Source organism: Bos javanicus, chromosome 4, assembly GCF_032452875.1.
Source record: "Bos javanicus breed banteng chromosome 4, ARS-OSU_banteng_1.0, whole genome shotgun sequence".
NCBI classification, from domain to species: domain Eukaryota; kingdom Metazoa; phylum Chordata; class Mammalia; order Artiodactyla; family Bovidae; genus Bos; species Bos javanicus.
The window spans coordinates 80736407-80762540 of NC_083871.1; the positions used below are offsets into that span (position 1 = coordinate 80736407).

Consider the following 26134-nt stretch of genomic DNA (forward strand, 5'->3'; position numbering starts at 1 on the left):
ATCTCAGACACATAAAATGGGCAGGAATTTACAAATAACATAAAATACAGGCCTAATGTGTCATAAATTTGGCCAATCTGAAACTAATAGAAAGATAGCTATTGTAAACATGGAATTAAGACTTTTGTAGGATAATGTGTATGGCCTGGGTCTTCTAGGAAACAAAAGCAATCTGTCACAGCAAGTTTAACTGATGCATTCTTTATTCCTCAGTAAATTCTGCTGCTGTAAATATGTCAAATAAAAGCCAATATTGTTTCTTGAAATGCAAGACCTTGTAGAAGACTGTTTAGGACAAAACACCAACAGATCTTAAATTTAAATTGTTGATATGTCCATCTATCTCCATATAAAATTAGCTGACTCCTGGGGTGCATGAATGTATGCATATGCATGTGTACCCTCCCCACACCATCACACAAACACATACACACACCCTCCCTCCTCCATAATTCCTTTAGCATCCATCTCTAAACACTGCAATATGAGAAACAACATCAAGAAAGCTCATTTTCATGGCTCCTTTACACTAGCAGTTCTTAGTTAACATGAATTCTCTTGATGTTGACTATATCTGGACACATTTTTGGTTGGCAAAACTGGATGGTTCTATGGGTGTCCAGTTGGTAGAGACCAGGGACACTGCCAAATATCCCACCACATAAGGGCAGTCCCCTACAACAAGGACTTATATGGCTCTAAATGTCAGTGTGTCAATGTAGCCAAAGTTGAAAGACCCTGCTTTACAAATATTGATACTGTAGAAAACAGGTAGATTCAGCCAGTCAGCTTACTTGGATAATTCATGACCTTCTATCTTATTGTTCAGCAGAAAGTGCCACTCATCAGTAGCCTTCTCACAGTAAATCTGCAAAGAAAGCAGGAAACTTATCTTGTTCATCTTAGTGATCTCAGCTTAGCACATTAAGGTGGTTTAATGAATATTTGTTAAGTAAAGGAGTAAATGGATAGAGAAGAAAGGAAGAATGGGAAAAAAAGGAAGTGGATGGTGTTAGGGCCAAAGTTGGCTTGATTTGGGTGAACTTGCTTCCTTTTCCTTTACTATCTTCCAAAAAATCAGTAGGCACAGGTTAATCTAATATTTATTGTTTACTAATTACTGCCATTATTGGCTTATCATATTTAACTGATTGTTATTAGTCATAAAATATCTGTTATTGACAATCACTATACACTGGTTTTTATTGTTGTTGTTTAGTTGTTAAGTCATGTCTGACTCTTTGAGATCCCATGGACTGTAGCCTGCCAGTCCCCTCTGTGCATGGGATTTCTCAGGCAAGAATACTAGAGTGGATTGCCATTTCCTTCTCCAGGGGATCTTCCTGACCCAGGGATCGAATCCATGTCCAGCACTGGCAGGTGGATTCTTTACCACTGAGCCACCACGAACGCACTGGTTCTTGTAGCAACTCACAAATCGGATTTTTAAATATTACATTGACTTTCAACAGTATTCAAAATTTAGATTATTTTCAAAAGAGCAATAAAAAACCTAGGACTTTGTTCAAGTTCATAGCAAGTTGCTTTGCATTGTTTTCCTTTGTTTGTTAGTTATCTTCTTCGGTCTTCTGGTCTCTCCCCAGCCCTAAGCAATATCTTAGGGCAAAAACATTACTCTGGCTATTTTGCTGGATGTCTACAGGAAAAATGGAAAGTTATGCCTGCCGGCCATGGTCACAGGGAAGGGGCTGGAAAGGGCAGGAAGGCCCAACGATATATATTAATAAAGCTTGGGCTTATTTTAACACCTATAATAATTTTTTCTTTCTTCTTTCCCTAAATCAAAATCCTGTGTTAGCGCGGTCTCTGTTACAAGAAAACAACCAAAGGCTAATAAACAAAAGCCTATAAGTTTCTCTGTAAAGGCATTTTAACTTTGTTCGGGGTCTACCATAGTTTCCATGTGTAAAAGCCAATCATAAAATAAAGGCTAAAGTAGTGAATGCATTGTGTGTGCCATCTGCTGTACTGGGTACTGGACCCGGAAAGACAAAGGATCCTTCTTGTGAAGGGAAACATGGATTACCATAAATAATGAAGCACTGATCCACAGTTGGAAGAGCAAATGAGCAAAATTACAAGGTGACAGATACAGCACAGGCTGATCAGATTGGTCAAATTCATCAGAAGAATGCCATTCATCAAACAGAACACTAAAACTCTTGATCAACATTAGGCACACAGATAGGCATTCTTACTTCCCATCCCTTCTAAATGCCCTTATATCCCCTCTTAGTTTGCATTCCAACAACACATTAAAAACATGAATCAACAGTCAAGTTCATATCTCATTATAAAAATGGTCCATATTTTTACAGGCATCTATAGGCAGGCAACTCAATGTTAAACCCAACACATGATAAGTTAACTCTTTTTCCGTAGATAGAAAATACCAACCTAAGTTTACAATTCTTGCTATCCTCCCATAAAAGTTCATTCTTCTCAGACTGGGCGTTTTGCCATCTTTCTCATATTTTGACCTAACATCCATCATCCTTGGTCTTAATCTTCTGTCTACAGCTTGAGATATAGTTCTGGTTAAGCCTATGATTACTTCCTGTCTCAGACACTTCATCTACTCAATGGGCCCTTCACAGGCCTTGGAACAGCATATTCCATGTTGACTATACACAAAAACCCGGAAACAACAACCAACAAAAATCAAAACACCTTAAATCCAGGCTAATACAGGACCAGACAGAATAGGTTGAAACTTTCCAGCTCTGGAGGCTCCGCCTCTTGTCACCAATTTCCAACAGGGAAACTGAAAAGTGAGTTAGGCCCTTGAAACCTGACTTAAAGAGGCAGTTGGTAATGTGAGCATGTCGCCGGAAGACATCCTGGGGTGGACCCCGTCTAACCAGGTTGCTGTTTTTAGACTCAGACACGTTGGCTCTAAAAGCCGCCACTCCACTCCATTGGAATTTCATACAGACGAAGTCGCTCTTCTGAAAACCTCCCTGATAAAGGTACTAGATGAGTCCAAACTACCTCATAACCTTGGAGCCAGCCTGTCTGGAAGGTGCCAAAATAACCAGACAAGTGGGCTCATCAAAATCTTTCATGAACTATCTGGAAGCAGGTAAAAAGGAGAAAACAGAATTCCAGATGAGGTTATGCAGAAAGTCAAGCCAGGCAAAGGCAACCGTGCGCCAGAAGACTGGATGCTCAGGATAACTCTCCCCGCTGCACTCCCCTCCCTGGGATCTGGTGGGAGAGATCAGCAGCTCACACCTTTGCTGTCTTCATGTTTCATTGCACCCAGTGACCGGCTCTGACTGTCATAAAATAGAACACTCAGCAAGTGCACATTGGCCCACCGCCCATGAGCAGAAGCTGAGTGAACCTGGGGTGACACACAGCTGCCCTATGGGGTAGTAAGTCAGACAGGCAGGTGGAGGGACACCCTGTTTGTCCAAGTCACACTTGGAAACCAAGCCGAGTGTCCAGTGGCCTTTCTCCCAAGTGATCTATGGCTTTCCAGACCTCAGCCCACCCTTGGCAGAGCTCTGGCCCAGGTGACCCGAGGAGGAACTGTTGATTTTGGAAAAGGCTGAGGCTATATTTCTGCCACAACAAAAGATTGGGTCTCCACTCTCTTTTACTTAATAAAAATTTTATTACTCTGCTTGCAGTATATGTTCATTTTAGAAAAAGCAGCGAGAATAAAGAAAAATTAAAAAATAAGTGATCACCTGGAGATAGTTTTTGGGTATTTTAGGCTATCTCATTCCAAAGATTTTCTTCTGCGTATGATATACCAGTGTATATTCTCCAAAAGTGGAACCATACTATCCAGGGTCATTTTTTTAAAGGAAATTAATACTGGGTGTTCATTGGCAGGACTGATGTTGAAGCTGAAACTCCAATACTTTGGCCACCTGATGAGAAGAGCTGACTCATTTGAAAAGACCCTGATGCTGGGAAAGATTGAGGGCAGGAGGAGAAGGGGACAACAGAGGATGAGATGGTTGAATGGCATCACTGACTCAATGGACACGGGTTTGGATGGACTCTGGGAGTTGGTGATGAACAGGGAGGCCTGGCATGCTGCAGTTCATGGGGCCGCAAAGAGTCAGACATGATTGAGGGACTGAACTGAAATAGAACATATCTATAGAAAAGTGTACTCCTCAATAAAATCACTATTTATCTTGTAAATTCTCCCTTCTTTAGTAATTCATTGTGGTTTCTGCAGCTACAAACAATTCACTGGGTTTTAACAGTCACTTGGTATTTAATTGTAAGGATCTTCCAACATTTACCTAGCCAACTTCTGGTCCATATTTTTTAAATGACTTTCCCATTTTTCTATTAGATTGAGGCTGAGTGTGATTTTTTTTTTCTTATTGATTTATATATGTACCTTACCAAAAAAAAAAAGTTACTTTTGAGCATTTTGAAAATATAAAGTAATGAAACTAGACTTCTATTTACTAGTGTTAGGAATTAAAAGTAAGAATTGACTCTCCCTCCCAAGATAAATCAATTAGCAAACTTTCCTTGCTTTACTCTTTCACTTGTGGTGAGGATAATGCTAGACTTTTGTCTCAGATTATAGCTATAAAATGCAGAGTGTCTCAGGTATTGTCCACACACCCTCTCATCTCTACATAATTCAGAGTCAAAGATCCCATCCAGAAATAACACTGTGGTGAAGTGAATGGGCTGTGATGTTCTGGATTCAAGCTCTTTGGGCAAACAATTGTGACATTGGCAATATAATGTGCTTCATCTCAGTTTCAGTTGTTTCAGCTGTGAAATGGGAAGAGTAATAACGCCAACTTCACAGGGTCTTTTGCAAGCATTAGATGAGGCAACACACATAAAAATAATAAAAGCTACATGACAGCTTCATTTAGGCACTCTTTTACAGGCATAACTCCTGACACGGAATGACAACTTAATAAGTGGTGGCTATATTACATTAAGATTATTACACCTGTTCTTCACAGGCTGGAACAATTAGAATGAGAAATTCTGAGCCCAGGGAGGTAAGAGAGAGATTTTAAGCACCACCTGCTATAGAACTTTGCCTCAGTGATGTTGATTTCTCTCTGGGAGTACAACACAGAACACCCTGGTAGGAGACCAGCTCAGGGTGCAGAGATTGCAGTTCTGAGCTGAGAAAGAATCTAATCATCAGGGTTCTCAGGAAGGAGCGCAGAAGCCAGGAAAGTTCACGATCACACATCAGAAAACAGAGTCCCCCTGCCACAAGTCTACACTCACACATGCACACACACACACTCACACTCACACTTAGGTCAAATATTTCTCCTGATGAATAAATCCTTACTTCCAACAAAGAGAATATTTAATAATTGTATTCCTGTTAGAAGTTCTTTTTATAACTGAACTTCCGAATTTACCATTTTAAAGGACTGAAGTTGAAAATGATGAAATTATCACACAGAAAAGGACTCTGATCTATGATTTGAAGCACAGAATGCTCAGTGAAATAAGTTAGGCATAGAAAAACAAATACTGTGTGATCTCATTTCTATGTGGAATATTAAAAAAAAAAAAAAAGCTCAGAAAATTAGTAGATTGCCAGGAGCTGGGGCATAGGGAGAATGGGGAGAGGTTGGTCAAAGGACAAAAACTTCCAGTTATAGGACAAGTAAGTTTTGGGGATCTGATATCTAGCAAGGTGACTACAGTTAATAATATTTGTATCATATGCTTGGAAGTTTCTAAGAGAGTAGATCTTAAATGTTCTCACCACAAAAAAAAAAATTGTAATTACATGAATGGATGGATGTGCTAACTAAACTTAATATGGCAATCATTTCACAATTTATACATGCAACAAGTCAAGTTGTACACCTTAAACTTATATGTCCATTATATCTTAATAAAGCTGGAAAACACCAAAATAAAGCTAACTCATACAGATCTAAAACTTATTTCTACCTTTTTTCTTCCTTTCTGTTATGTTGAGCTTTATTTCTAACACATGGTAGGAAGTTATGTTTAATTAATTTTATTTTGAAATTTTTGTTCTTAGATAGCAATCCATGGGCAGAAAGGACTCCCTTAAAAAATAAAAAAAGCAAAGTCTCATTTTTGCTTTCAAATGAATAAACTTAGACTGAAACTTACCCCTTTCTTGCTAGAAGCCAAAAAAAAAAAAAAAAGCCAACAAACCATAGTATCTAAATATCTGGCCGAGTTCCTAAGAGGAAATATCTGAGCACTTATCTGGCTTTGGAATACAGCATGTAAAATTGTTTTTATTTATTGTCAAAATGTTTAGTACTTCTAAATATGTATAATTTTGTTTTTGTCTTTCTTTTTTGAATAAGATCACTGGAAAAAAATAAAATCTTAAAAACATTTAAGTTTAGTGATTCTACTTTTATTCCATTTTATATTAAACAATTATCTATCTACCTATATCATTTAACATTGCTCAATTCTACTTAATTACATTTACTTCATTATAAATTTTAAAACAAAGTTAAAATTTAGTTATGGAGTTTTTTGTTTGTTAGTTTAATAATAACCATTATTATGGGCTTCCGTTAATACCAGTGGCTCAGCTGGTAAAGAAACCGCCTGCAATGTGGGAGATCTGGGTTCGATCCCTGGGTTGGGAAGATCCCCTGGAGAAAGGAAAGGCTACTCTGGTCTGGAGAATTCCATGGACTGTATGGTCCATGGGGTTGCAAAGAGTTGGACACAACTGAGCAACTTTCACTTTCAAGAATTATTAAAGGTTGAAATATAAAATAAAAATACCATCTTCCATTGTTACTCAGGCAAATCTGGCTGAAATGATAAACCTAAAATATTTTAATATATTAATCAAAACAGTATATTAAATAATAAGCATTTAATAATGCTTATTACTAAACAAAAATAATAATCATAACTAAATTTTTGAAATCAACCTTGAATATTCATTGGAAAGACTAATGCTGAAGCTGAAGCTCCAATACTTTGGCCACCTGATACAAAGAGCAGACTCACTAGAAAAGACCCTGATGCTGGGAAAGATTAAAAGCAGGAGGAAAAGGGGATGACAGAAGATGAGATAGTTGGATGGCATCCCTGACTCAATGGACAAGAGTGTGAGCAAACTCTGGAAGATGGTGAAGGATAGGGAAGACAGGCATGCTACAGTCCACGGGTTCGCAAAGAGTCGGACATGACTGAGCGATGGAATAACAATACTAAACCTGGATATCAGTGTTATCCAAGACTAGATAGAATAGGGAGCTAAATATTTGTTTTAAGAAAGGGATTGCTATATACATTTTTTCTTCCAATCTGAAATACCTATCCTGTACCTGAAGACAATAATATATGTCTTCAGCTTCCAAAGAATTTTTTGTTGTGGTAGAATACATGTAACATGAAATTGATCATTTTCACTTTTTTCTTTCTTGGCCATGCCATACAGCATGTGGGATCTTATTAATAGTTCCCCAATAAGGAATCTTTCATAAGCCTTTTATCCTTATCCATCAGAGGGCAGACAGAATGAAAACCACAATCACAGAAAACAAATCAAACTGATCACATGGACCACAACCTTGTCTAACTCAATGAAACCATGAGCTACGCCATGTAGGGCCACCCAAGACGGACGGGTCATGGTGGAGAGTTCTGACAAAACGTGGTCCACTGGAGAAGGGAATGGCAAACCACTTCAGTATTCCTGCCTTGAGAACCCAATGAACAGTATGAAAAGGCAAAAAGATAGGACACTGAAAGATGAACTCCCCAAGTCGGCAGGTCCCCAATATGCTACTGGAGATCAGTGGAGAAATAACTCTAGAAAGAATAGAGACAGAACCAAAGCAAAAGCAACACCCAGTTGTGAATGTGACGGGTGATAGAAGTAAAGTCCAATACTGTAAAGAACAATATTGCATAGGAACCTGGAATGTTAGGTCCATGAATCAAGGCAAATTGGAAGTGGTCAAACAGGAGATGGCAAGACTGAACATCAACATTTTAGGAATCAGTGAACTAAAGTGGACTGAAATGGGTGAATTTAACTCAGATGACCATTATATCTATTACTGTGAGCAAGAATCCTTTAGAAGAAATGGAGTAGCCCTGATAGTCAACAAAAGAGTCCACAATGCAGTACTTGGATGCAATCGCAAAAATGACAGAATGCTCTCTGTTTGTTTCCAAGGCAAATCATTCAATGCCACAGTAATCCAAGTCTCTGCCATGGCCAGGAAAGCTGAAGAAACTGAAATTGAAGGGTTCTATGAAGACCTACAAGACCTTTCAGAACTAACACCCAAAAAAAGATGTTTTTTTCATTATAGGGGACTGGAATGCAAAAGTAGGAAGTCAAGAGATATCTGGAGTAACAGGCAAATTTGACCGTGGGCTATAAAATGAAGCAGGAAAAAGGCTAATAGAGTTTTGCCAAGAGAACACACTGGTCATAGCAAACACCCTCTTCCAACTACACAAAAGAAGACTCTATACATGGACATCACCAGATGGTCAATACCAAAATCAGATTGATTATATTTTTTGCAGCCAAAGATGGAAATGCTCTATACAGTCAGCAAAAACTAGACTGGGAGCTGACTGTGGCTCAAATCATGAACTCCTTATTGCCAAATTCAGACTTAAATTGAAGAAAGTGGGGAACACCACTAGATCATTCAGGTATGACCTAAATCAAATCCTTTATGATTAAACAGTAGAATTAACAAATAGATTCAAGGGATTAGATCTGACAGAGTGCCTGAGGAACTATGGACAGAGGTTTGTGACATTGTACAGGAGGCAGTGATCAAGATCATCCCCAAGAAAAAGAAATGCAAGAGGGCAAAATGATTGTCTGAGGAGGCCTTACAAATAGATGAGAAAAGAAGAGAAGTGAAAGGCAAAGAAGAAAAGGAAAGATATATCCATTTGAATGCAGAGTTCCAAAGAATAGCAAGGAGAGAAAGCCTTCCTCAGTGATCAATGCGAAGAAATAGAGGAAAACAATAGAATGGGAAAAACTAGAGATCTCGTCAAGAAAATTAGAGATACCAAGGGAACATTTCATGCAAAGATGGGCTCGATAAAGGACAGAACTGGCATAGACCTAACAGAAGCAGAAGATATTAAGAAGAGGTGGCAAGAATACACAGAAGAACTGTACGAAAAAGATCTTCACGACCCAGGTAATCATGATGGTGTGATCACTCACCTAGAGCCAGACATCCTGGAATGTGAAGTCAAGTGGGCCTTAGGAAGCATCACTACAAACAAAGCTAGCTAAGGGAGGTGATGGAATTCCAGTTGAGCTCTTTCAAATCCTGAAAGATGATGCTGTGAAAGTGTTGCACTCAATATGCCAGAAAATTGGGAAAACTCAACAGTGGCCACAGGACTGGAAAAGGTCAGTTTTCATTCCAGTCCCAAAGAAAGGCAATGCCAAAGAATGCTCAAAGTACCACACAATTGCACTCATCTCACACACTAGTAAAGTAATGGTCAAAATTTTCCAAGCCAGGCTTTAGCAATACGTGAACCGTGAACTTCCAGATGTTCAAGCTGGTTTTAGAAAAGGCAGAGGAACCAGAGATCAAATTCCCAACATTCACTGGGTTATCGAAAAAGCAAGAGAGTTCCAGAAAAACATCTATTTCTGCTTTATTAACTATGCCAAAGCCTTTGACTGTGTGGATTACAATAAAAAAAAAAAAAAAGGAAATCAATCCTGAATACTGAAACTCCAATACTATGCCCACTTCATGCGAAGAACTGACTCATTGGAAAAGAACCTGATGCTGGGAAAGATTGAAAGCGGGAGAAGGGGATGACAGAGGATGAGATGGTTGGATGGCATCACTGACCTAATGGGCATGAGTTTGAGTAAGCTCCGGGAGTTGGTGATGGACAGAGAAGCCTGGCATGTGTAGTCCATGGGGTCACAAAGAGTTGGACACGACTGAGTGACTGAACTGAACTGAACCAGGAATCAAACACATGCCTCTTGTGTTGGAAGCACAGTCTTAACCACTGAACTACTAGGGAAATCCCATCATTTTAACCATTTTTAAGTTTAGCGGTATTCACATTGTCGTGCAACCATCACCACAATATCCAAACTTTTTTTATCTTTTCAAACTGAAACATTGTACACTTTAAACAGTAACTCCCCATTCATCCTTCCTCTTTATCCTGGCAAATACCATCTACTTCCTGTTTCTATGAATTTGACTGTTGTATGTACCTTGTTCAAGTGGAATCATACAATAGCAGTGTTTTAAGATGCAGTGTGATTATCTTAATTTTAGTGCAGTTAATCAAGCAAATTCTTTGTTTTAAACTATAGGATCAACCCATCTTTGGTGTATATACAAAGACCTCACGGTTTGGCAATGGAATCTAAGCCTTGGTCTGATGGGGACCTGCCTTCATCAAGCAAACACAAAGCCCCTTTATTTACCCTATTTAGTTGAACCCTAAGCAGTCTGACTGGCGTTCTGGGTTCTGCCTATATACTTTATGTTTCTGATGTGCAAACTCAGTCGTAAAAAATATCTACAGTACTTGCTTTAAAAGTACTTGCTGCCACTTAACTGTAAACAGACTTGTAATTTGGCTGTAAAAATTCACGACTTGCTGAAAGGAGCTATAATAAAGTCATAATGATTGCTGGTGCAAGCACCATCAGAGAGGCCCTGGATGGTTGGCTGGCCAAGAAGCATGGTATGCCTGCTGGAAGCTGGGTGAATCGTGGGTGACAGACACCCAGTATTGCCCTTAGAGAGGTTCACCTTTCCCGTGATCTTCAATGTCCAAACACATCAAATGCCCAAGAGTTGATGGTCATTGGCCAGATAGGTCAACATCACCAGCCCTATTGGGTGGACAGAGGCTCCCTCCAAGACCCTCAAGTCCTTTGAACAATGCTGATCTTTCTCTTTTTGACAAAGGGATGAGGAGCAACATCTGGAAATGGAGATGGAGGCCGTTTCATGCCCCCAAACAGCTCTGGTTGGAAGTCTAGATATCCTTCACTTTGTGTGTGATGAAAGAGCACTTTTCCTTTCTCCAGGGATTGATAGAGGAAGGTTTAGCCAAGAAAGGAGGTTATTTATATTCATTCTGAGGTGGGGGGTGAGGCATACAACCAAAGTATGGGTTGTGTCAGAAGAGACTTGAGGACCAGAGTGACCTGGTCACAGTGGGCCTGTATCTGCCATGGGGAACTGATGTCCAAGAAAGTTCTCACGTGGAACATCTGGCTCAACAGACCAGAGTCTGATCAGAGCTACAGTCTCACCAAGACTACCCACCTCTCTTCCTTCCCTGAGAACTATCTCTCTCTCACGTTCTGTGAGTCTTTATCCAGGGGACAGTGTGGATTTGGGGTCCCCTGCATGGGGAGCTGTTCTTCAGGTGACCTCGTTCTGACTGAGGCCCAGATAGACTTACTTCTCAACCCAAATACAGCTGCACAGCACTTCAGAGGAGGAGAGTTTGACCAGAGAAAGAAGCTGCCTCACCTCGGCTCTGCCAGGGAGTGGTCCAGGCCCCAGGATGACAGAAAGGACCTTGATTTAGAGTCAGGAGCTCTGAACTTTGGAAAATAATTTTACCTGTCTGGGCTTGGCTCTCCCTTGGTAATATGAGGGGATTATATGCATTTTTCTGAGGTCTTTTCTAGCTCTTATAGTTGATTTTTGAGCCAGAGAAGATCTCTTGGAGCCCCTGGTTTGCTACCCTTTCAGGAAGATGAGGCCAAAGAAGAATAGGACACAGGAATTGGAAGCTCCATTCAGCAAGCCCTTAACTTCCAGGACACGTCAGGGATGACTTCTAAACGGATGCACACCAACTGTTCTGTCTAGGATTCTAAAGCAATTTTAATTCTAAACAGTGTGGATTGTGGAGATTCACAGAATTAAAGGGTTACACCAACTTGAGACAGAGATTCAGGGGCCAGGCTTGTGTAGAACTACCAATAAGATGAAACAAACAGAAAGGGGAGCTTTGCTGGCCAGAGGGGACCAGAGGACCTTGGTGAGGAAGCAGGAGACTCAGAATGAGCCAAGCCATCACCTTCTCCCTCACTAGCCATTTCTCACTAGTGACCTTCCCAGTCATTGGTCACTAAGGTCTCTGGGTGACTTTCCCAATTCTTTGTAACCTAGTTTTGCTTACAATTCACGTCAGAGCTGGAAGTCATTTGTAATACCTACTCTACAATGTACTGCAAGCTTCCCAAAGCTAGAGTATGAATCACAAGATGAAACGCCTAATACAGGAAGGTCAGAGTTAGACACCCTCTTCACTCCAACACACACACACACAACACATACACACACACTGCCAAATGTATTTATTTCTTTATGCCCAATGGGCCAAATATAATCTCTGGACTTGTTATTATATGTATATTTGCTCTCATTTATCTTATATGTTGAACTGCATATGCTTTTGTAAACCACCTAAAATTCTTTGAGAAAAAATCATGCACAGATCAATCACTTCAGAAATGAAAATCAATGAGGTGCCATTTTTATGATGAAGCCCACCCTCACCCCTCTCAGTGTTTCTGACCCTGTTCTGAGTTCTTTCAGCTCCCTCTAGAAGCACAGCTTCTCTGTTGCCCATCGTTTCAAGCACACAGGTAGTTTCCTGAGAGGACTCCCTGATTTTCCTGGGTGAAACCCCTTGTACGCATTTATTCCATTTTTCTCAGTGTCCATTGGCACACATCCAGCCCAGGCCTGGGCCAGGAATATTCCTTTGATACCAAACAAGGGCTGTTGTTTTAGCCACCTAGCTTTGTAGACTGACCTCTGGAGATTAATAGCAGCAAAGATTAGATTTTTTTCACATCTACTAGGCTCATGGTCATGGTTTAAGTAATAGTCATTGAGTGACTAAGTGAGTGTCTTTGAAGAAGGTGGTGCTGAGTGACAGACACTAGCACCAGTTTAGGCAGCCTGCTTCACAAAGGCCACGTTCTCCCCAGAGAAAACAGTGTTCTTTGCAAGGTCCTGGGCCACCAAGGGACTCATTAAGTATGGGAATTCCCAGCTTCCCTCAGGGCCTGATGCAGAAGGCCCTTGCTGGGTTCAGCAGTCTGCAGAGTTTGCAAGCCACCTGCCTGATTCTAAGCCAGGTTTTCCCAGCAACACTGGTGAAGGATAAAGAGAAGCCTGGAACATCCTACCCTCCCAGGAAGATGACATCTCCACCCCAAGCCCGATGCCCTCAGAGCTGAGTAGGAGGCAGGTGCTCTAACCAACTCTATGACCATTACCCAGATGAGCTTGGGTCCCTCAATTCCTCTTCACAGTTTTTCGATGAACAAAGCAGCTGTCCACATTCATCCCCAGCAGGGCACACATATAACCAGACATGGAGAACAACTTACTGAATAATTTCTTCATGAAACCCCCAATCTTTCCTTTACTGTGAAAACACATTACTGAAACCTGGGAAAGATGAAAATACAAACTAGCATTACTTGCTCTAATTTCAGATAGGATACTAACCAAATGCACGCTCAATAGCCCTGTACACCTGATGTTTGCAGGATCCAAATTCCGTCTGCAAATCGCTAAGAGTGGGTAGCAGAGGCTGAGGCTTTGGCGACTGATGGATATGGGTCATCCCCATATTAACACAGACTACCCTTGTTCTTACTTCAGGAATCTTGACAAGTTCACTTCTCAGGAGCCTTGATTTTCTCACCTGCCAAATGGTAAAAATAAAGGCAACCCTCTTGGCAGGAGACAGGAGATACAACCCCAGTATAAGAAAGAGAGGTGATGGGTACCAAGAAAGAAATGCAAATATGTGATGAGCTTTCCCATGGGCTTGGGGCCGTGAAGTCCGGGCCCCTGACTATTGTGTGTATTTCTGTCCTCAGGTGCTTGAACGGATGCCTGGCAAGGAAGGGACTCAGGCAGATGACACTGGCTTAGAACCTCCCATGGGCCACACCCCAGGCTCAGTGTTTCATGGGCACAATCTCACTCATCACACAACTAGCTCACCGTACAGATGAGAAGTGAAATATGTCCTGCCATATCAGTAAACAAGGCTATCACAGTCATCAGCAATTGTAGCCACTGAGCTGGTGAGCCCTGAGGGCACTCAGGAGGGAAAAAATACCTGCCATCTAGCAGCCATCAGACTGCAGCCACTCCCCATGGTGAGCCCTGAGGAAACTCAGGATGTGAGAACACAGGATGCTAGCCGCAGCTAACCAAAATACATATCAAAGGAATGATTTCAGTGAGCCCAGATTCTGGTTATATTCCCATACACAGAAAAGTGCTAAATTCCTTTACTTGGGATACTTTACTTGGGATACTTTTCTTTAATTAACAATAATCTTTGGAAGTTCAGACTACATCCCCTACTAAATTTCTAAATAACCTCCTACTCCCCTCATCTCCTTAGAGCAGTTCTCTCAGTGTTACTTGAGATATTGCCTCCTAGGCTTGAAGTCCTAAAAATTACATAATTCTCAACTTTTTCATTGTGAATATTTTTTAAGTCTACACAGACAAGGACACATAAAGAAGCCTAGTAATTTGTCCAACCTGGTGGATCGTGGCCGTGAACTCAGAATTCAAAGTGTGAACTACTGATTTGCACATGGGCAGAGAGGGGCCTGAAAAAAAGAAAAAGTCTGGGAGCTTGGAGATGGCTTCACAGATACCATGGTACATGCCCTGGGCCTTGTAGGACAGAAAGATTTGAGATGAGCAGAAAAAGCGGAAGAAATTTAAGGAGATGCACAAGCCAAGTTTGTAGACCTAGAAAGCACAGACTGTCCTGTGTGGGCTCTTTCCTCCTCGTGGAGGCCCAGCAGCAGCTCCCATGTGACAGAGGCTGTGGTCCTCAGGCTTCCTGTATCCCCAGCCCTGGAGGGCAGCTTCAGGCCCTGCCCCTCTGTAGTGGAAGTTCCTCTTTGACTCTCTGCTCTTTGTTTTCAGAATCAAGCTTCATTTCTGCTTTGGGGCAGAACAATGTATAATGAAGGTGCACACAGCCAGGCTCAGGGACGGGGTGGCAGGTTAAAGACTCAATTTCCTGGCTTCTCCACTTTGCGTCACCCTGTTTAATGACATTTCAACATTGAGAGGGTTTCTGTTTTGTTTTTTTTTTCCCCTCCCTCTTTAAATTAAATGTACAGTAGGTGTTTTGTGTTTAATTTCCTTAAGAAAAAAGTGTATTGTGGGGGTGAAATGTTAAAAAAAAAAAAAAAGGAGCAGGGAATTGTGGAAGTTTATAAAAACCATGTTCTGTGCTCCAGGGACTGAGGTTACCTCTTTGGAGCCTGTTCATTCTCTCGGGAACACTCAGAATGGAGTCTTAAATTAAGAGTTTTGTTTGTTGTTGCATTTTCTGCCTTCATTTTTTTCTCTCCTTTTCGGTCTGTGCGTGAGTTACCTCCCGAGTCGATTGTCTTTTTATGTGCTTCTCCGAGGTGTGCTGTGACACAATAGCCCCAAGCCAGCAGGCTTTGGAGCCACTTCTGTTCCATCACGTCATTACCTTCACAGGGTGTATTTATAGCAGCCAAGGTGCCAAAACAGGGGTGGAGGGGCTGGAGGGCCTGCCTCCAGGACTGGTAGGGAGGGCCCTGCACAGAACCCTTATCCTGTCCATCAGGCTGGGAGGGCACCAGTCTGTCTGCAGAGGGAAGGGCAACGTGGTACAATATCCAGTTCTCCTGCCCAGCCCCTCGGGGCCTGGGGTGGTGTCAGAGTAACTGGGACGTCACTGCTGGGGAGGAGCAGAAGGGGGACCAAGTGGAGGGGCAGGGCCCAGGAAAGCCACTCCACTTTTACTGATTCTTTGTGGGAGTTCTGAATATGAGTTTGAAGAAAGCTTTTTTTTTTTTTCCTTTTAAATTGGGGTATAGTAGCTTTTCAATGTTGTCTTAGCTTCTGCTGTGCAACAGTGTGGATCAGCCATATGTATACATATGTCTCCTCCCTCTTGTCCCTCCCTCCTATCGCACCCATCTAAGTCATCACAGAGCACCAAGCTGAGCTTCCTGTGCTATATAGAAGCTTCCCGTTAGCTATCTATTTTACACATGTAGCATGGCAGTACACATACCTCTTCTTCACTTACCTAAAAGGTTTGTCCCTAATCTATGGGAGCTCTCCTCTCATAACACATGAACCATCTCGGGGTCTCTTAGGGCCAAGTTTGCTCTCTGGCCCTTCCCATACTTGAACTCCTCCAGGCTTTGTCCCTTAGTGAAGGCTCTTGGTGACCCACTGCAATGTTTCACATGGGATTTCTGTTTCTAGGAGACACAAGACACTCTCACCAGTGACTAGAGTGATCATTGGACAACCTAACTTTGATCTAAACTGGGTAAAGCATATCCGTGGCTCACTCACTTCCTAGAAGGTCAAGACCAATCAGATTCAAAACAGACCCAAAGGCCTGCACTCTCTGAGTTGCTCACCTCTCCAGCAACTCTCCTGCCTCCCCATCACCCCTCATATGGCAACCTTTATTGACTTAGTGATTGATAACTATATACTGAACAATTCTCATGACATGCCAAGCATGCTGTCTGTGCTTAAAGAGAAATGAAAAAATGCCTGCCCTCATGGAACTGGGCTTCCACAGGAAAGAAGGGGTAGAAATGCAACCACACAAATTTTACAGTTGGCAGGTATTTCACAGAAGGCAAGCTCAGGGAGAAAAGTGGGGCCACTTTGTACAGGTTGTAAGATTAGGACTCTGGGCAGGTAACCTGATAGGGAGCAGAGACCTGACAGGTGAGCAGCTAGGACAGGGTCTGAGGAGTGGTGTTCTGGGGGCCTAGAAGCAGGAGATGAAGCCAGAGAGGTAGGTAGGGTCAGAGCCAGGGTGACAGTTAGGATTTTGTCTGATTGTAAAAGGAAACTATGGGAGATTTTGCGTTCGAACTGTGGTGCTGGAGAAGATGCTTGAGAATCCCTTGGATAGCAAGGAGATCAATCCAGTCAATCTTAAAGGAAATCAACCCTGAATATTCATTAGAAGGACTGATGCTGAAGCTGGAGCTCCAATACTTTGGCCACCTGATGCAAAGAGCCGACTCATTGGGAAAGACCCTGACGCTGGAAAAGACTAAGGGCAAGAGGAGAAGGGAGCAGCAGAGGATGAGATTGTTGGATGGCATCATCGACTCAATGAACATTAATTTGAGCAAACTGGGAGATAGTGAAGGACAGGGAAGCCTGGTATGCCGCAGACCATGGGGTTGCAAAAAGTCAGACACAACTTAGTGACTGAACAACAATGGGAGCTTTGGAAACAAGTGGAGAGTATGACCTAATTGTCATTTTTTGTCAATTTTTAGAGATACCCTCCTCCCCGCACCCAGATGCTGTGTGGATTGTGGTGATAGAGGAGGATGGGGGAGGGGCTCTCTAGTCCCAGTCCCAGGTCTGTGTACCCAGGGGAAGGAACTGCCATCTCCCAGGAGGTGACATGGGAAGGTCCTTCAGAGCCCACCTTTCTTCCTACCTCTGCCCACTGGTGATTTTGGAAGAGAGGAGCTTGGGCTCAGAAATGAATGGGAAGTAAGAATGAGAAGACAGACCTTTTCTGAAGTTTTGCTGAGAAAAAGCCCAGTGAACTAAAACAATGGCCAGCAGGCAAACACAGAGTCAAAGGAGGTCCATTCACTTATTTCATGGTTGCAGGAGATGTTGGTGATGGTGGGATTTACCATGTGACATGCGGGCTTCCACAGCAAGGGGTCTGAATCTATGAGCAGAGTTCACTTCCCACCCCCAGGGAGTGTGAGGAGGGGGATGTGAGGCCTGGCCATCACTCTGTTTCTGCTTCTGTGGACAGTGAAGGCTCATAGTCAGATAGCGTGAGGACCTCTGAGGGACCCCTTTGTTGGGATGAGGGTGTTTAGAGATGAGACATGAGGCACGAACACTCCACGGCCCATTTCCCAGCCCTCTCCCCTCAGTGGCCCCACAGAGGACACAGACCTCAAGTCTGAAACTAGCTGTCCTCCCAGGGAGCCCTGCAGACCATGTGCTTCCAAACCACCAAGCCCAGCCAGAAGCCACAGGTCAATGTCCTCTGCTTTCCAGAAGTCCCCCTGGGAGCCATGGCAGCCGGTCAACCCACCTATAGGTCAGGCAGGGCCCACATCCTCGCCCGCGGGGCTCTGTACTGGCAGCCAGGCCTGTGGACCTGTCTCAGGGCACAGCTTAACTCCCGATTCCCCCCCGGCTCCATCCGTCACAGTCAAGCTCCAGCGCGTCTGCGTTTTCCTGGAGCCTTTGTGCCAAAATAAAATCAGTCAAATACAACACAATCATGCAGCATCAGGCCACAGGCTGTTTGTCTCAGCCTAACTGACTCTGACAGCTCTGGGAGGAAAGCAGCAGAGCGTCCCTTAGAGCAGCGCCGAGGCTTGGGGTCTAGGAGCAGAGGGCCACCACCCTGCCCCAGCTGGACACACACACAGGCTGGCTACCCAGGCTCTGCTCCAGCTTCCTCCAGGTACCTTTCCCCATTTCAACCTCCCCAACCCTGGCAGTGAGCAGGCCCGGTGGTGCTGGCAGTACCTTCTCCCCTCCAAGGTCTGAGAATGCACAGGTCACCCCATCCATCCATCCATCGGGTCCCTGCTTGGATGTCCCTGGCTGCCATCCTCAAAGGGGACCTGGCCTTCAACATTCTGTGATTGGCTTTTCAGAAAACCTGTCCCTGCTTTAAAGCACAAGGCTGAGAATACCATTCATTATTGCTTCCTATGAAAATCAAGCTTTTCTGGATTGTCCAAAAACACTGCTGCAACCCTCGCATGGGGCCTCTCTCTGCTTTGCAGTTCAGTCTTCATGGAAAGCCACGTCCGTCTCTTCCTGGAGTCTCTCAGTCCACACTGGGGGCAGAGGAGGGGAAGATGGCTGCCGTGGGCCAGTACACACGGGTTTAGGAGAGGGGAAGCCCCGGTCAAGTCCAGCTCTGCCACGTCAGGGATCAAATAAGATGTTTGGCACCAAATGCTTGTGCCATGCTTGCCACACTGAGCCTTTAGGGCACCTGGCCCAGGGAGCTGACCTAGCATGCGGCCCCTCCCACTTCTGGGTACCACACTCTGCTGCTTTTCATCAAAACTCTCTGGCTACTTCTTTCCAGTGTCCTTTGCCTCCTCCTCTGAAACACAAAATGTTGGAGGTCCTAGGAGTTAGTCCTGTCACTTTTCTCTCCCTGTGGAAGCTCAGCCTTCCTACTTTTGTGTCTCCAGCACACAGGCTCACGAGACACCAAAAGGTCGTGGATAAACAACTGCCGCCTTGAAACTCTGTTGGAATGTCTCAAAAGCAGAACTCATGATTCTCCTGCCAAAGCAGATCCTCACGCCTGTATATTCCACTTCAGTCAGTTATAATCCTCACAGCCTAATGGCTACAGCTGGAAACTTCACAGATTGTCTTGACTCGCTGTTTTCGCTGCTCTTCTAATCCATTACTGAACTCTGTGGTTCTATACCTAAAATAAATTTGAATCTAGACTCCACATCCTGCCCCCATAACCCCGCCCCAACACCCCTCCCAGCAATTGGGCTGATCACCACCTCTAGTTCCAACCATCGTATTACCTTCCCAGCAGGTTTCTAGCTTCTGGTTCTGTTTCCACCCCAGTCATCTTCCAAATACATGGGGTCTTTCCAACACAAAAGTCAGATCATATCATTCAGTCCCCTGATCACTTCCTCATTTTGCATGGAATTCATTTCAAAATACTCTCCAGGACTCGTGATACTCCATAGCATCCAACCTTTTCTTTGTCCTTGAACTTCACCCCTAAACCACTCTTCCCACCACTGATTATGCCTGACCTCCCTTGGTCCTTTTTCCTACCTCAAGGTCACAATTCAAGCCTACCTCTGCTCAAAGCTATCACATACTGTCTTAGCTGTTGCATTATTTTGCCTCATTTACAAGCATGCCTATCTCTCCCATGTCCTTTAAGACTCATCTTCACATATCCTAGGCTCCAAGGCATATGATACACTGACATTTTTTGGACAGTGCACTGTTAATAGGGTGGTTTCTTATTGTGCTTCCGTAAAGTCTTTTAAAAGGAAAAAAAGAAAAGGTGATGGTCCTTCCACACCAGTATTAACATTTTGTGGTAATGAGAAAAAGTTGGGAAATTGATATCTAAATGTTCCCAACACCGACATTAGTTTAAGTTCTCATCCACACCCTTGGCTGAGGTGGGCCACACCAAGACTAGTCAGCCTGCCCTTTGGAGCCCATTCATTAGAGAAGGGAAGTGTTTATGTAGCCTCATCGCGGGAATGATATAATGATTGCCTTCCCTCCCAGAAGCTCTCACCCTGTCTCAGGAAGACGTCAGGGGTCAGCACCAGGCCAGGCTCTGGGCTGATGAGTCACCCTGGGAGAAGGCCAATCATCACAGGAGGAAGGCTGGCTCCAGGGGATTGAAGAAAGGAAATGGTACCTTTCCCTTGGAGGACTGAGGTTGAATCTGACCTCAGTGTGATGGCATGGAAAACCACCTGGCCTTGTCTGGCTGGGGATCCAGGAAGGGAAATAGGAATCCCCAGAGAGGAAGACTCAAATACAAGTGTTTAGACAGGGTTCTTAGGAAACCTTCACTGCCAGGTCTCCAAGGAGCTCAGGTGAGACAGGTGTGGGAATATTGATCCTTATATTTTTGCCATGTGTAGGTATGGTTCCATGAAAAAAAGCAGGCAGAAGTGGTGGAAAAGCATATTTTGGAGAAGACTGTAGAGGAGTGAGTCCAACAAACTTCGATTCTTCTCCAAGCCAGTATATCTGCTATGGCACCCTTGAAGTACCATTGAATCATGTGGTAAAAAATCTAGAGCTTACTCATATTACTGCCTCTTCTTCCACTATCACCATCACCACCACCTCAACACCATCATCACCACCTCCAACCCCACCAGTACAACCATCGTTACCACTAGCTACCCCGTGTTGTGGTGTGTTGTGCATTCAGTCCCTTCAGTTGTGTCTGACTCTCTGTGATCCCATGGACTATAGTCCACCAGGCTCCTCTGTCTATGGGATTTTCTAGGCAAGAACATTGGAGTGGGTTGCCAAGCCCTCCTCTAGGAGATCTTCCTGGCCCAGGGATTGAACCTGAGTCTCCTACACTGCAGGAGGATTCTTTACCACTGAGCCACCAGGGAAGCCCAGCTACCCTATAATGCAACTGAATGATTTGGCTGCTGGACACTCAGGTTGATTTCCTCGTGTGACTTGGACAAACATCGTGTCCCTCCACTTGCCCTTCTGACTTACTACCCCGCAGGTTGGCTGTGTGTCACCTGTTTTTGTTTTTACTTTTTATTTTTTTCACTAAGGTTACAAGAGAGGTGAAGTGAAAGAAAACTCAGTCTGATTTGATGAGCCATAATCATAGTATTCCTCTTTCTGGAACACAGAACTTTTCTGTGACGGAAGTTCCTGGAAACTGAACAGATCGGAGACTGTGTCTGTGGTTGTGTGCGTGTCCTGCTTCCCAAGTAGGGTGCCGGATCAGTAGGACCCTCCCTGGCGTAGGCAAGTGAGGTTTGTCTGTACCTTCAGACTGAGGATGAGCTATTGACATATCAACTGCTTTATAGGAAAACATACAGGAAATTAAGCAGTACTTTGTATTATGATCCCCTTGTGGATCAGATGGTAAAGCATCTGCCCACAATGCAGGAGACCTAGGTTCAATCACTGAGTCAGGAAGATCCTCTGGAGAAGGGAATGGCTACCCACTCCAGTATTCTTGCCTGGAGAATCCCATGGAAAGAGGAGCCTGGGAGGCTACAGTCCATGGGGTCTCGCAGTTGGACACAACTCTGCAACTAACACTTTCACTCTTCAAGCATTTTGAAACACTGAAACAAGTAAAGTACATCTGGGAAGCCCCATCCTTAACTTCTAGCAGGTCAGTCTTAGACTGTTTATCATAATTATTGCAATTAACTTTTAAGAATACCTTACTCTGTCCTAAGTATTTATACCATCATCTCACTTAAACCTCATGACAATCCTATGAGGTAAACATACATATTATTTCTCTTTTATAGACAAAACTGACACAGAGAGGTTAAGAAACTTTTCTAAGATCACACAGAATATATGTCAGAACAAAGATGTGCCCTTAAGGCAGCTGGAACTTCAGGGCTTATGTGATTAACTTCCATGTGAATGTTACCTACGGGCTTCTTAGGTAGCTCAGTGGTAAAGAATCTGTTTGCCAAAGCAGGGGACACAGGGTCAATCCTTGGGTTGGAAAGATCCCCTGGAAAAGGAAATGGCTACCCATTCCAGTATTCTTACCTGAAAAATTCCATGGGTAGAGGAGGCTGGTGGGCTACAGTCCATGGGGTCGCAAGGAGTCAGAATAAACAACAATAAACAAATGAATAAACAAACAAATAAACAACAAACAATGTTACCTATGGATCAAATAAAAGAAACTGATTCAGTGAAACTGCTGCTCCCACATCCTCAAGGTCCTCAAGTCACACATGGGGTTGATTCGAGGAATAAAAAGCAGCTGAGTGATTGGGTCCAAAGTCCCAAACCACCAAGGCACACTGCTTTGATTCCAAATACACATGGGAAAGGTCTTCACCTCTTGCATCTCATGAACTGGATGGATACATAATTAACAAGCCTGTGCTATTAACAAGCAAACATACAAACTCCAGTTGGGGACGCCAAGTTCTGATTGCCTTGGTGTAATCTCTTGCTTGCTTGCAGTTAGACAGGACAGCTGAGCCATGAGAAGAGACTTGGAGAGTGAACCGTGAAGATAGTTTCACTGGGCACTCTGTTGTCAGAGCTGAGGGCTAGGCAGTAAAAAATCTCTGCTAAGCGGAGAAAATCAAATGATCCACATAACCTAGGAGAGTGGAAAACAGCCAGGGACACGTGGCCCTAAACTGTGGGGAATCTTTCTAAGAAATAGATGAGGGCAAATGAGTGCTTCTAGTATAAATGAAATAAGATGAAACTGGTTTTACTTGCTAAAGTACTAATTCTGATAACTCCTTTTTCTACTCGTTAAAATTAGACCAAGAAATCAGTGACTTTATTGTTCTGTTTATGCAGCTAAATGGATACAACTTTCAAAAAGGTCAATGTTCCCTTGTAACATCTTTATTACCTTTAAATTAATGTTAACTCAAATTCATTGAGAAGTAGATTTTGGTGTGACCATCCCTCTAAGAGCCTTATTGTTTGTTCTAATACTGAGCACATCTATGTTCTTCTTCTGTTAATGGCACTGGAGATCTTGAGAGCTCACACACACACACACACACCCCCTTGATGTGTGCTACAAATAATAGATATTCTACATTGATCATTGGGTATTGCCTTCCATAGGAAAAAAGAGGATCAATTTGAACTGGAGGAAGTGCCTTGGAATTAAGATGGTCCTCTCTATAACACAACCATAAAGAAATCCCATCCACTGATGATAGATACAGAGTCCCCTACTCCACAGAACAAGTGGGTCTTTTTGACTACTTTGGATTAGGAGTAAACAGAATTTTATGTAAAATTGTTTCTATTAACCAGACTTTAAGAACTTAAAGTTTAGTGTTTGCCATTTCATAATCTTCATAAATTAATGAGTTCTACTTCCCCACAATTTCAACCTGATGGATCATCCCCTGATGCCTGGAGGGTAACAGGAGAACTTCCTATTGGTGGCAGGTCTAGTCAGCTGCTTTAATCTCTACAAGGATGTTTCATAGCTCCAAGATGTTGTCCAAAAGAAAGCTTGGAATCAAGCAAAGGTGTGAGAAAAATAACATTTCTCAGAGATTTACACAATAATTAAGAGCCAACATTGGTTTACTTGGCAAATCAAGTGATTCACTTTCTCTGTTGGCTTTTGCATGTACATTTTTTCTATATTAGCTCTTAAATGTTGTCTTAGATTAGGACACTTCCCAAGGCTTGCCGATTCGGTTTTTCCTGCTGCTCCTTCTGCAGTCAGTTTTCCCTGAAGTGACAGCAAGGACCTCAGAATAAACACAATCCTTTTAACAACAAGGTTTCATCTCAGTTTTCTCCAGAACCACCCTATGTGGGAGAAGCCAGTGTCAACTTCCACATGGAAAAGGATGTCTGGAAAAGACGTCTGAGGTTATCTTCCAGCCTGTTGCTTTACTTGGCATGACTGGAGTCATTGCAACTCTCATGTTGAAAAAGGGTCCAACAGTATCCTCTTTCATGTTAGGACACAGGGCCACCTGCACGTCCAAGCAAGAGAAGGAGCATTTGAAGGCAATAAAGTCGGCTGTCATTCAGGTGAGCCAGTCTCCTAAGCACCATAAACAGGTGCCTGAGTCACCAGAGAGGAGGCAGTGGCTTCAGCTGGAGAGGGCTGTTCACTCAACTCTCCGTAAATCATTGTGTGCACAAGAGAATAGCCTTTCTATTCAGGTAATGAAATGGAGCATCAGTGTGGAGGAAGGGAATTCTTCCCACTTTGAAGGAGATCAGAGCAGCCCATCAGGGAGTTCAGAGAATATAGCAGAACTGTGTTCTTCAGGAGTGATTCTTGTAGGTTATGGTTTCAGAACAGCCAAGCCGTTGGGTGATAGGTCATGAGAAGAGGTTAATGATGGATGCTGCCATGTTTCTAAGAACACTGGAGAGCCTGTTATTCCATAAACCACAGGAGTAGTTGCAGGACCCTTTAGAAGAAACTAAAGATCCCATAGTGAATGATGAGGGGAAGAAAAATGGATAAGTTATATTTGTTATGCTTTTTAATCCCAGTTTTATATCTTACATACTTGTACAACTTGACATAAAAATCATTCTGCATGACTTCTAAGAACTGAAGGCTTGAAGGTCATTCTCCCTTGAGTCAACATGAGGCTGTTGCCCAAAGGGACTGTCCATGGCTTCATCAAAATCCAGTCTCCTCCAGAGCAGGAGAATCTAGCCGGCTACCTTTGTGCCATCACAACAGAACCTCAATCAGCTGGACTTCTTTGTTTTGTCATGAAACATTGGTTCAGCACAGGTCGAAGAATCATAAGCCTTTAGAGCTAGAAGGTACCCTAGAGATCCTGGCTCAATGATTTCTAAATTGCTTTCAGTAAAAAAAAAAAAAAAAAAAAATCAGATGAAATTCTACTTACACTTGGAAATATAAAATAAATATAGAAGCTATAATTCAAAATGGAAGCTTGATCATAACTTTTTAAAAATTCTTATCTAATAACAATGGATTTAATTAAGGGGAAAAAAATCACCATTTTACAGTCACCAATGAAGCAATGAATTTGGCAATAATTGGAAATGGATGCTGAAAACGTAAGAGGGAAGGTTGATGGGGAACTTTTCAACAGAAGGATCAGGCTGACACCAACTGAGCCATTGGTCAAATTAACCCTTAGTACAAGTGGTTATTAACTGTATTGTGGCTTCAGAGGTAGTGTGACAGGAAGTAGGTACGTAAATTAGGAAACAGAAGACAATTATTTTAAATGAAGGAAAAACTTTTGGTGAACAGTCTTAGAGATTTGAAACAAAATGACATCCAGAAAACAAGAAGAGGTTTCAATGAAAAAGGGAAAATCAGAGACATAGAAAGTACTGTTAGAAATTAAAATTCCATTCTAACCCTCACTCTGTCCAATCCAAGCAAAGAAGAAAAGATAAAGGAAGATAATGCAGGCTTTACCAGAAAAAAAAAAAAAAAGGAGAAAGAGAGAGAAATAGGATACTCTCCCTCACTGGGAAGGTGAAGGAAGTATAGGGACACACAGAAAAAGAGGAATAAAACTAAACAAATAGAGAGGGGTGGAATAGCCATTTATCTGGGAGAACGAAGGACACCAGAGCTTTGTTTAGATCTTCGGCGTTTCCATCACGTCTGGTTTGTCACCATGCATTTTCAGAATATACGGCATACACATGTGTAGAAACAATTTAACATGATGAGCATACTGTAGAAATGTTAAATCAAACAAAAGTCAGTATCATAAAAAGTGAATCCTCGAGTATCTAATAACTCAACCAGGCTTTTATTTCCAGACCCCAAAATCTCCAAGTCTAGCCTCTATGTTAACTGTCAGCACTTGGTGTAGAAAGGTTAAGTTTCAAAAAAA

The 26134-nt window shown here is 42.8% G+C and overlaps 1 protein-coding gene across 3 annotated transcripts in view; it reads right to left on the reverse strand.

Annotated features, from left to right (window-relative positions):
* The window catches only part of SUGCT (succinyl-CoA:glutarate-CoA transferase), an 861069-nt gene that overhangs the window by 43188 nt on the left and 791747 nt on the right, over positions 1–26134 (reverse strand). Inside the window, exon 14 of one of the 3 annotated variants that reach the window (XM_061415379.1) lies at positions 24048–25105. The exons of the other annotated variants lie outside the window; for them this stretch is intronic. Within the exon in view, the coding sequence (XP_061271363.1) occupies positions 24999–25105 (107 nt within the window). The 3' untranslated portion in view covers positions 24048–24998. Of the gene's footprint in view, positions 1–24047; positions 25106–26134 lie in introns of those variants that run through there. 3 annotated transcript variants of the gene reach the window in all.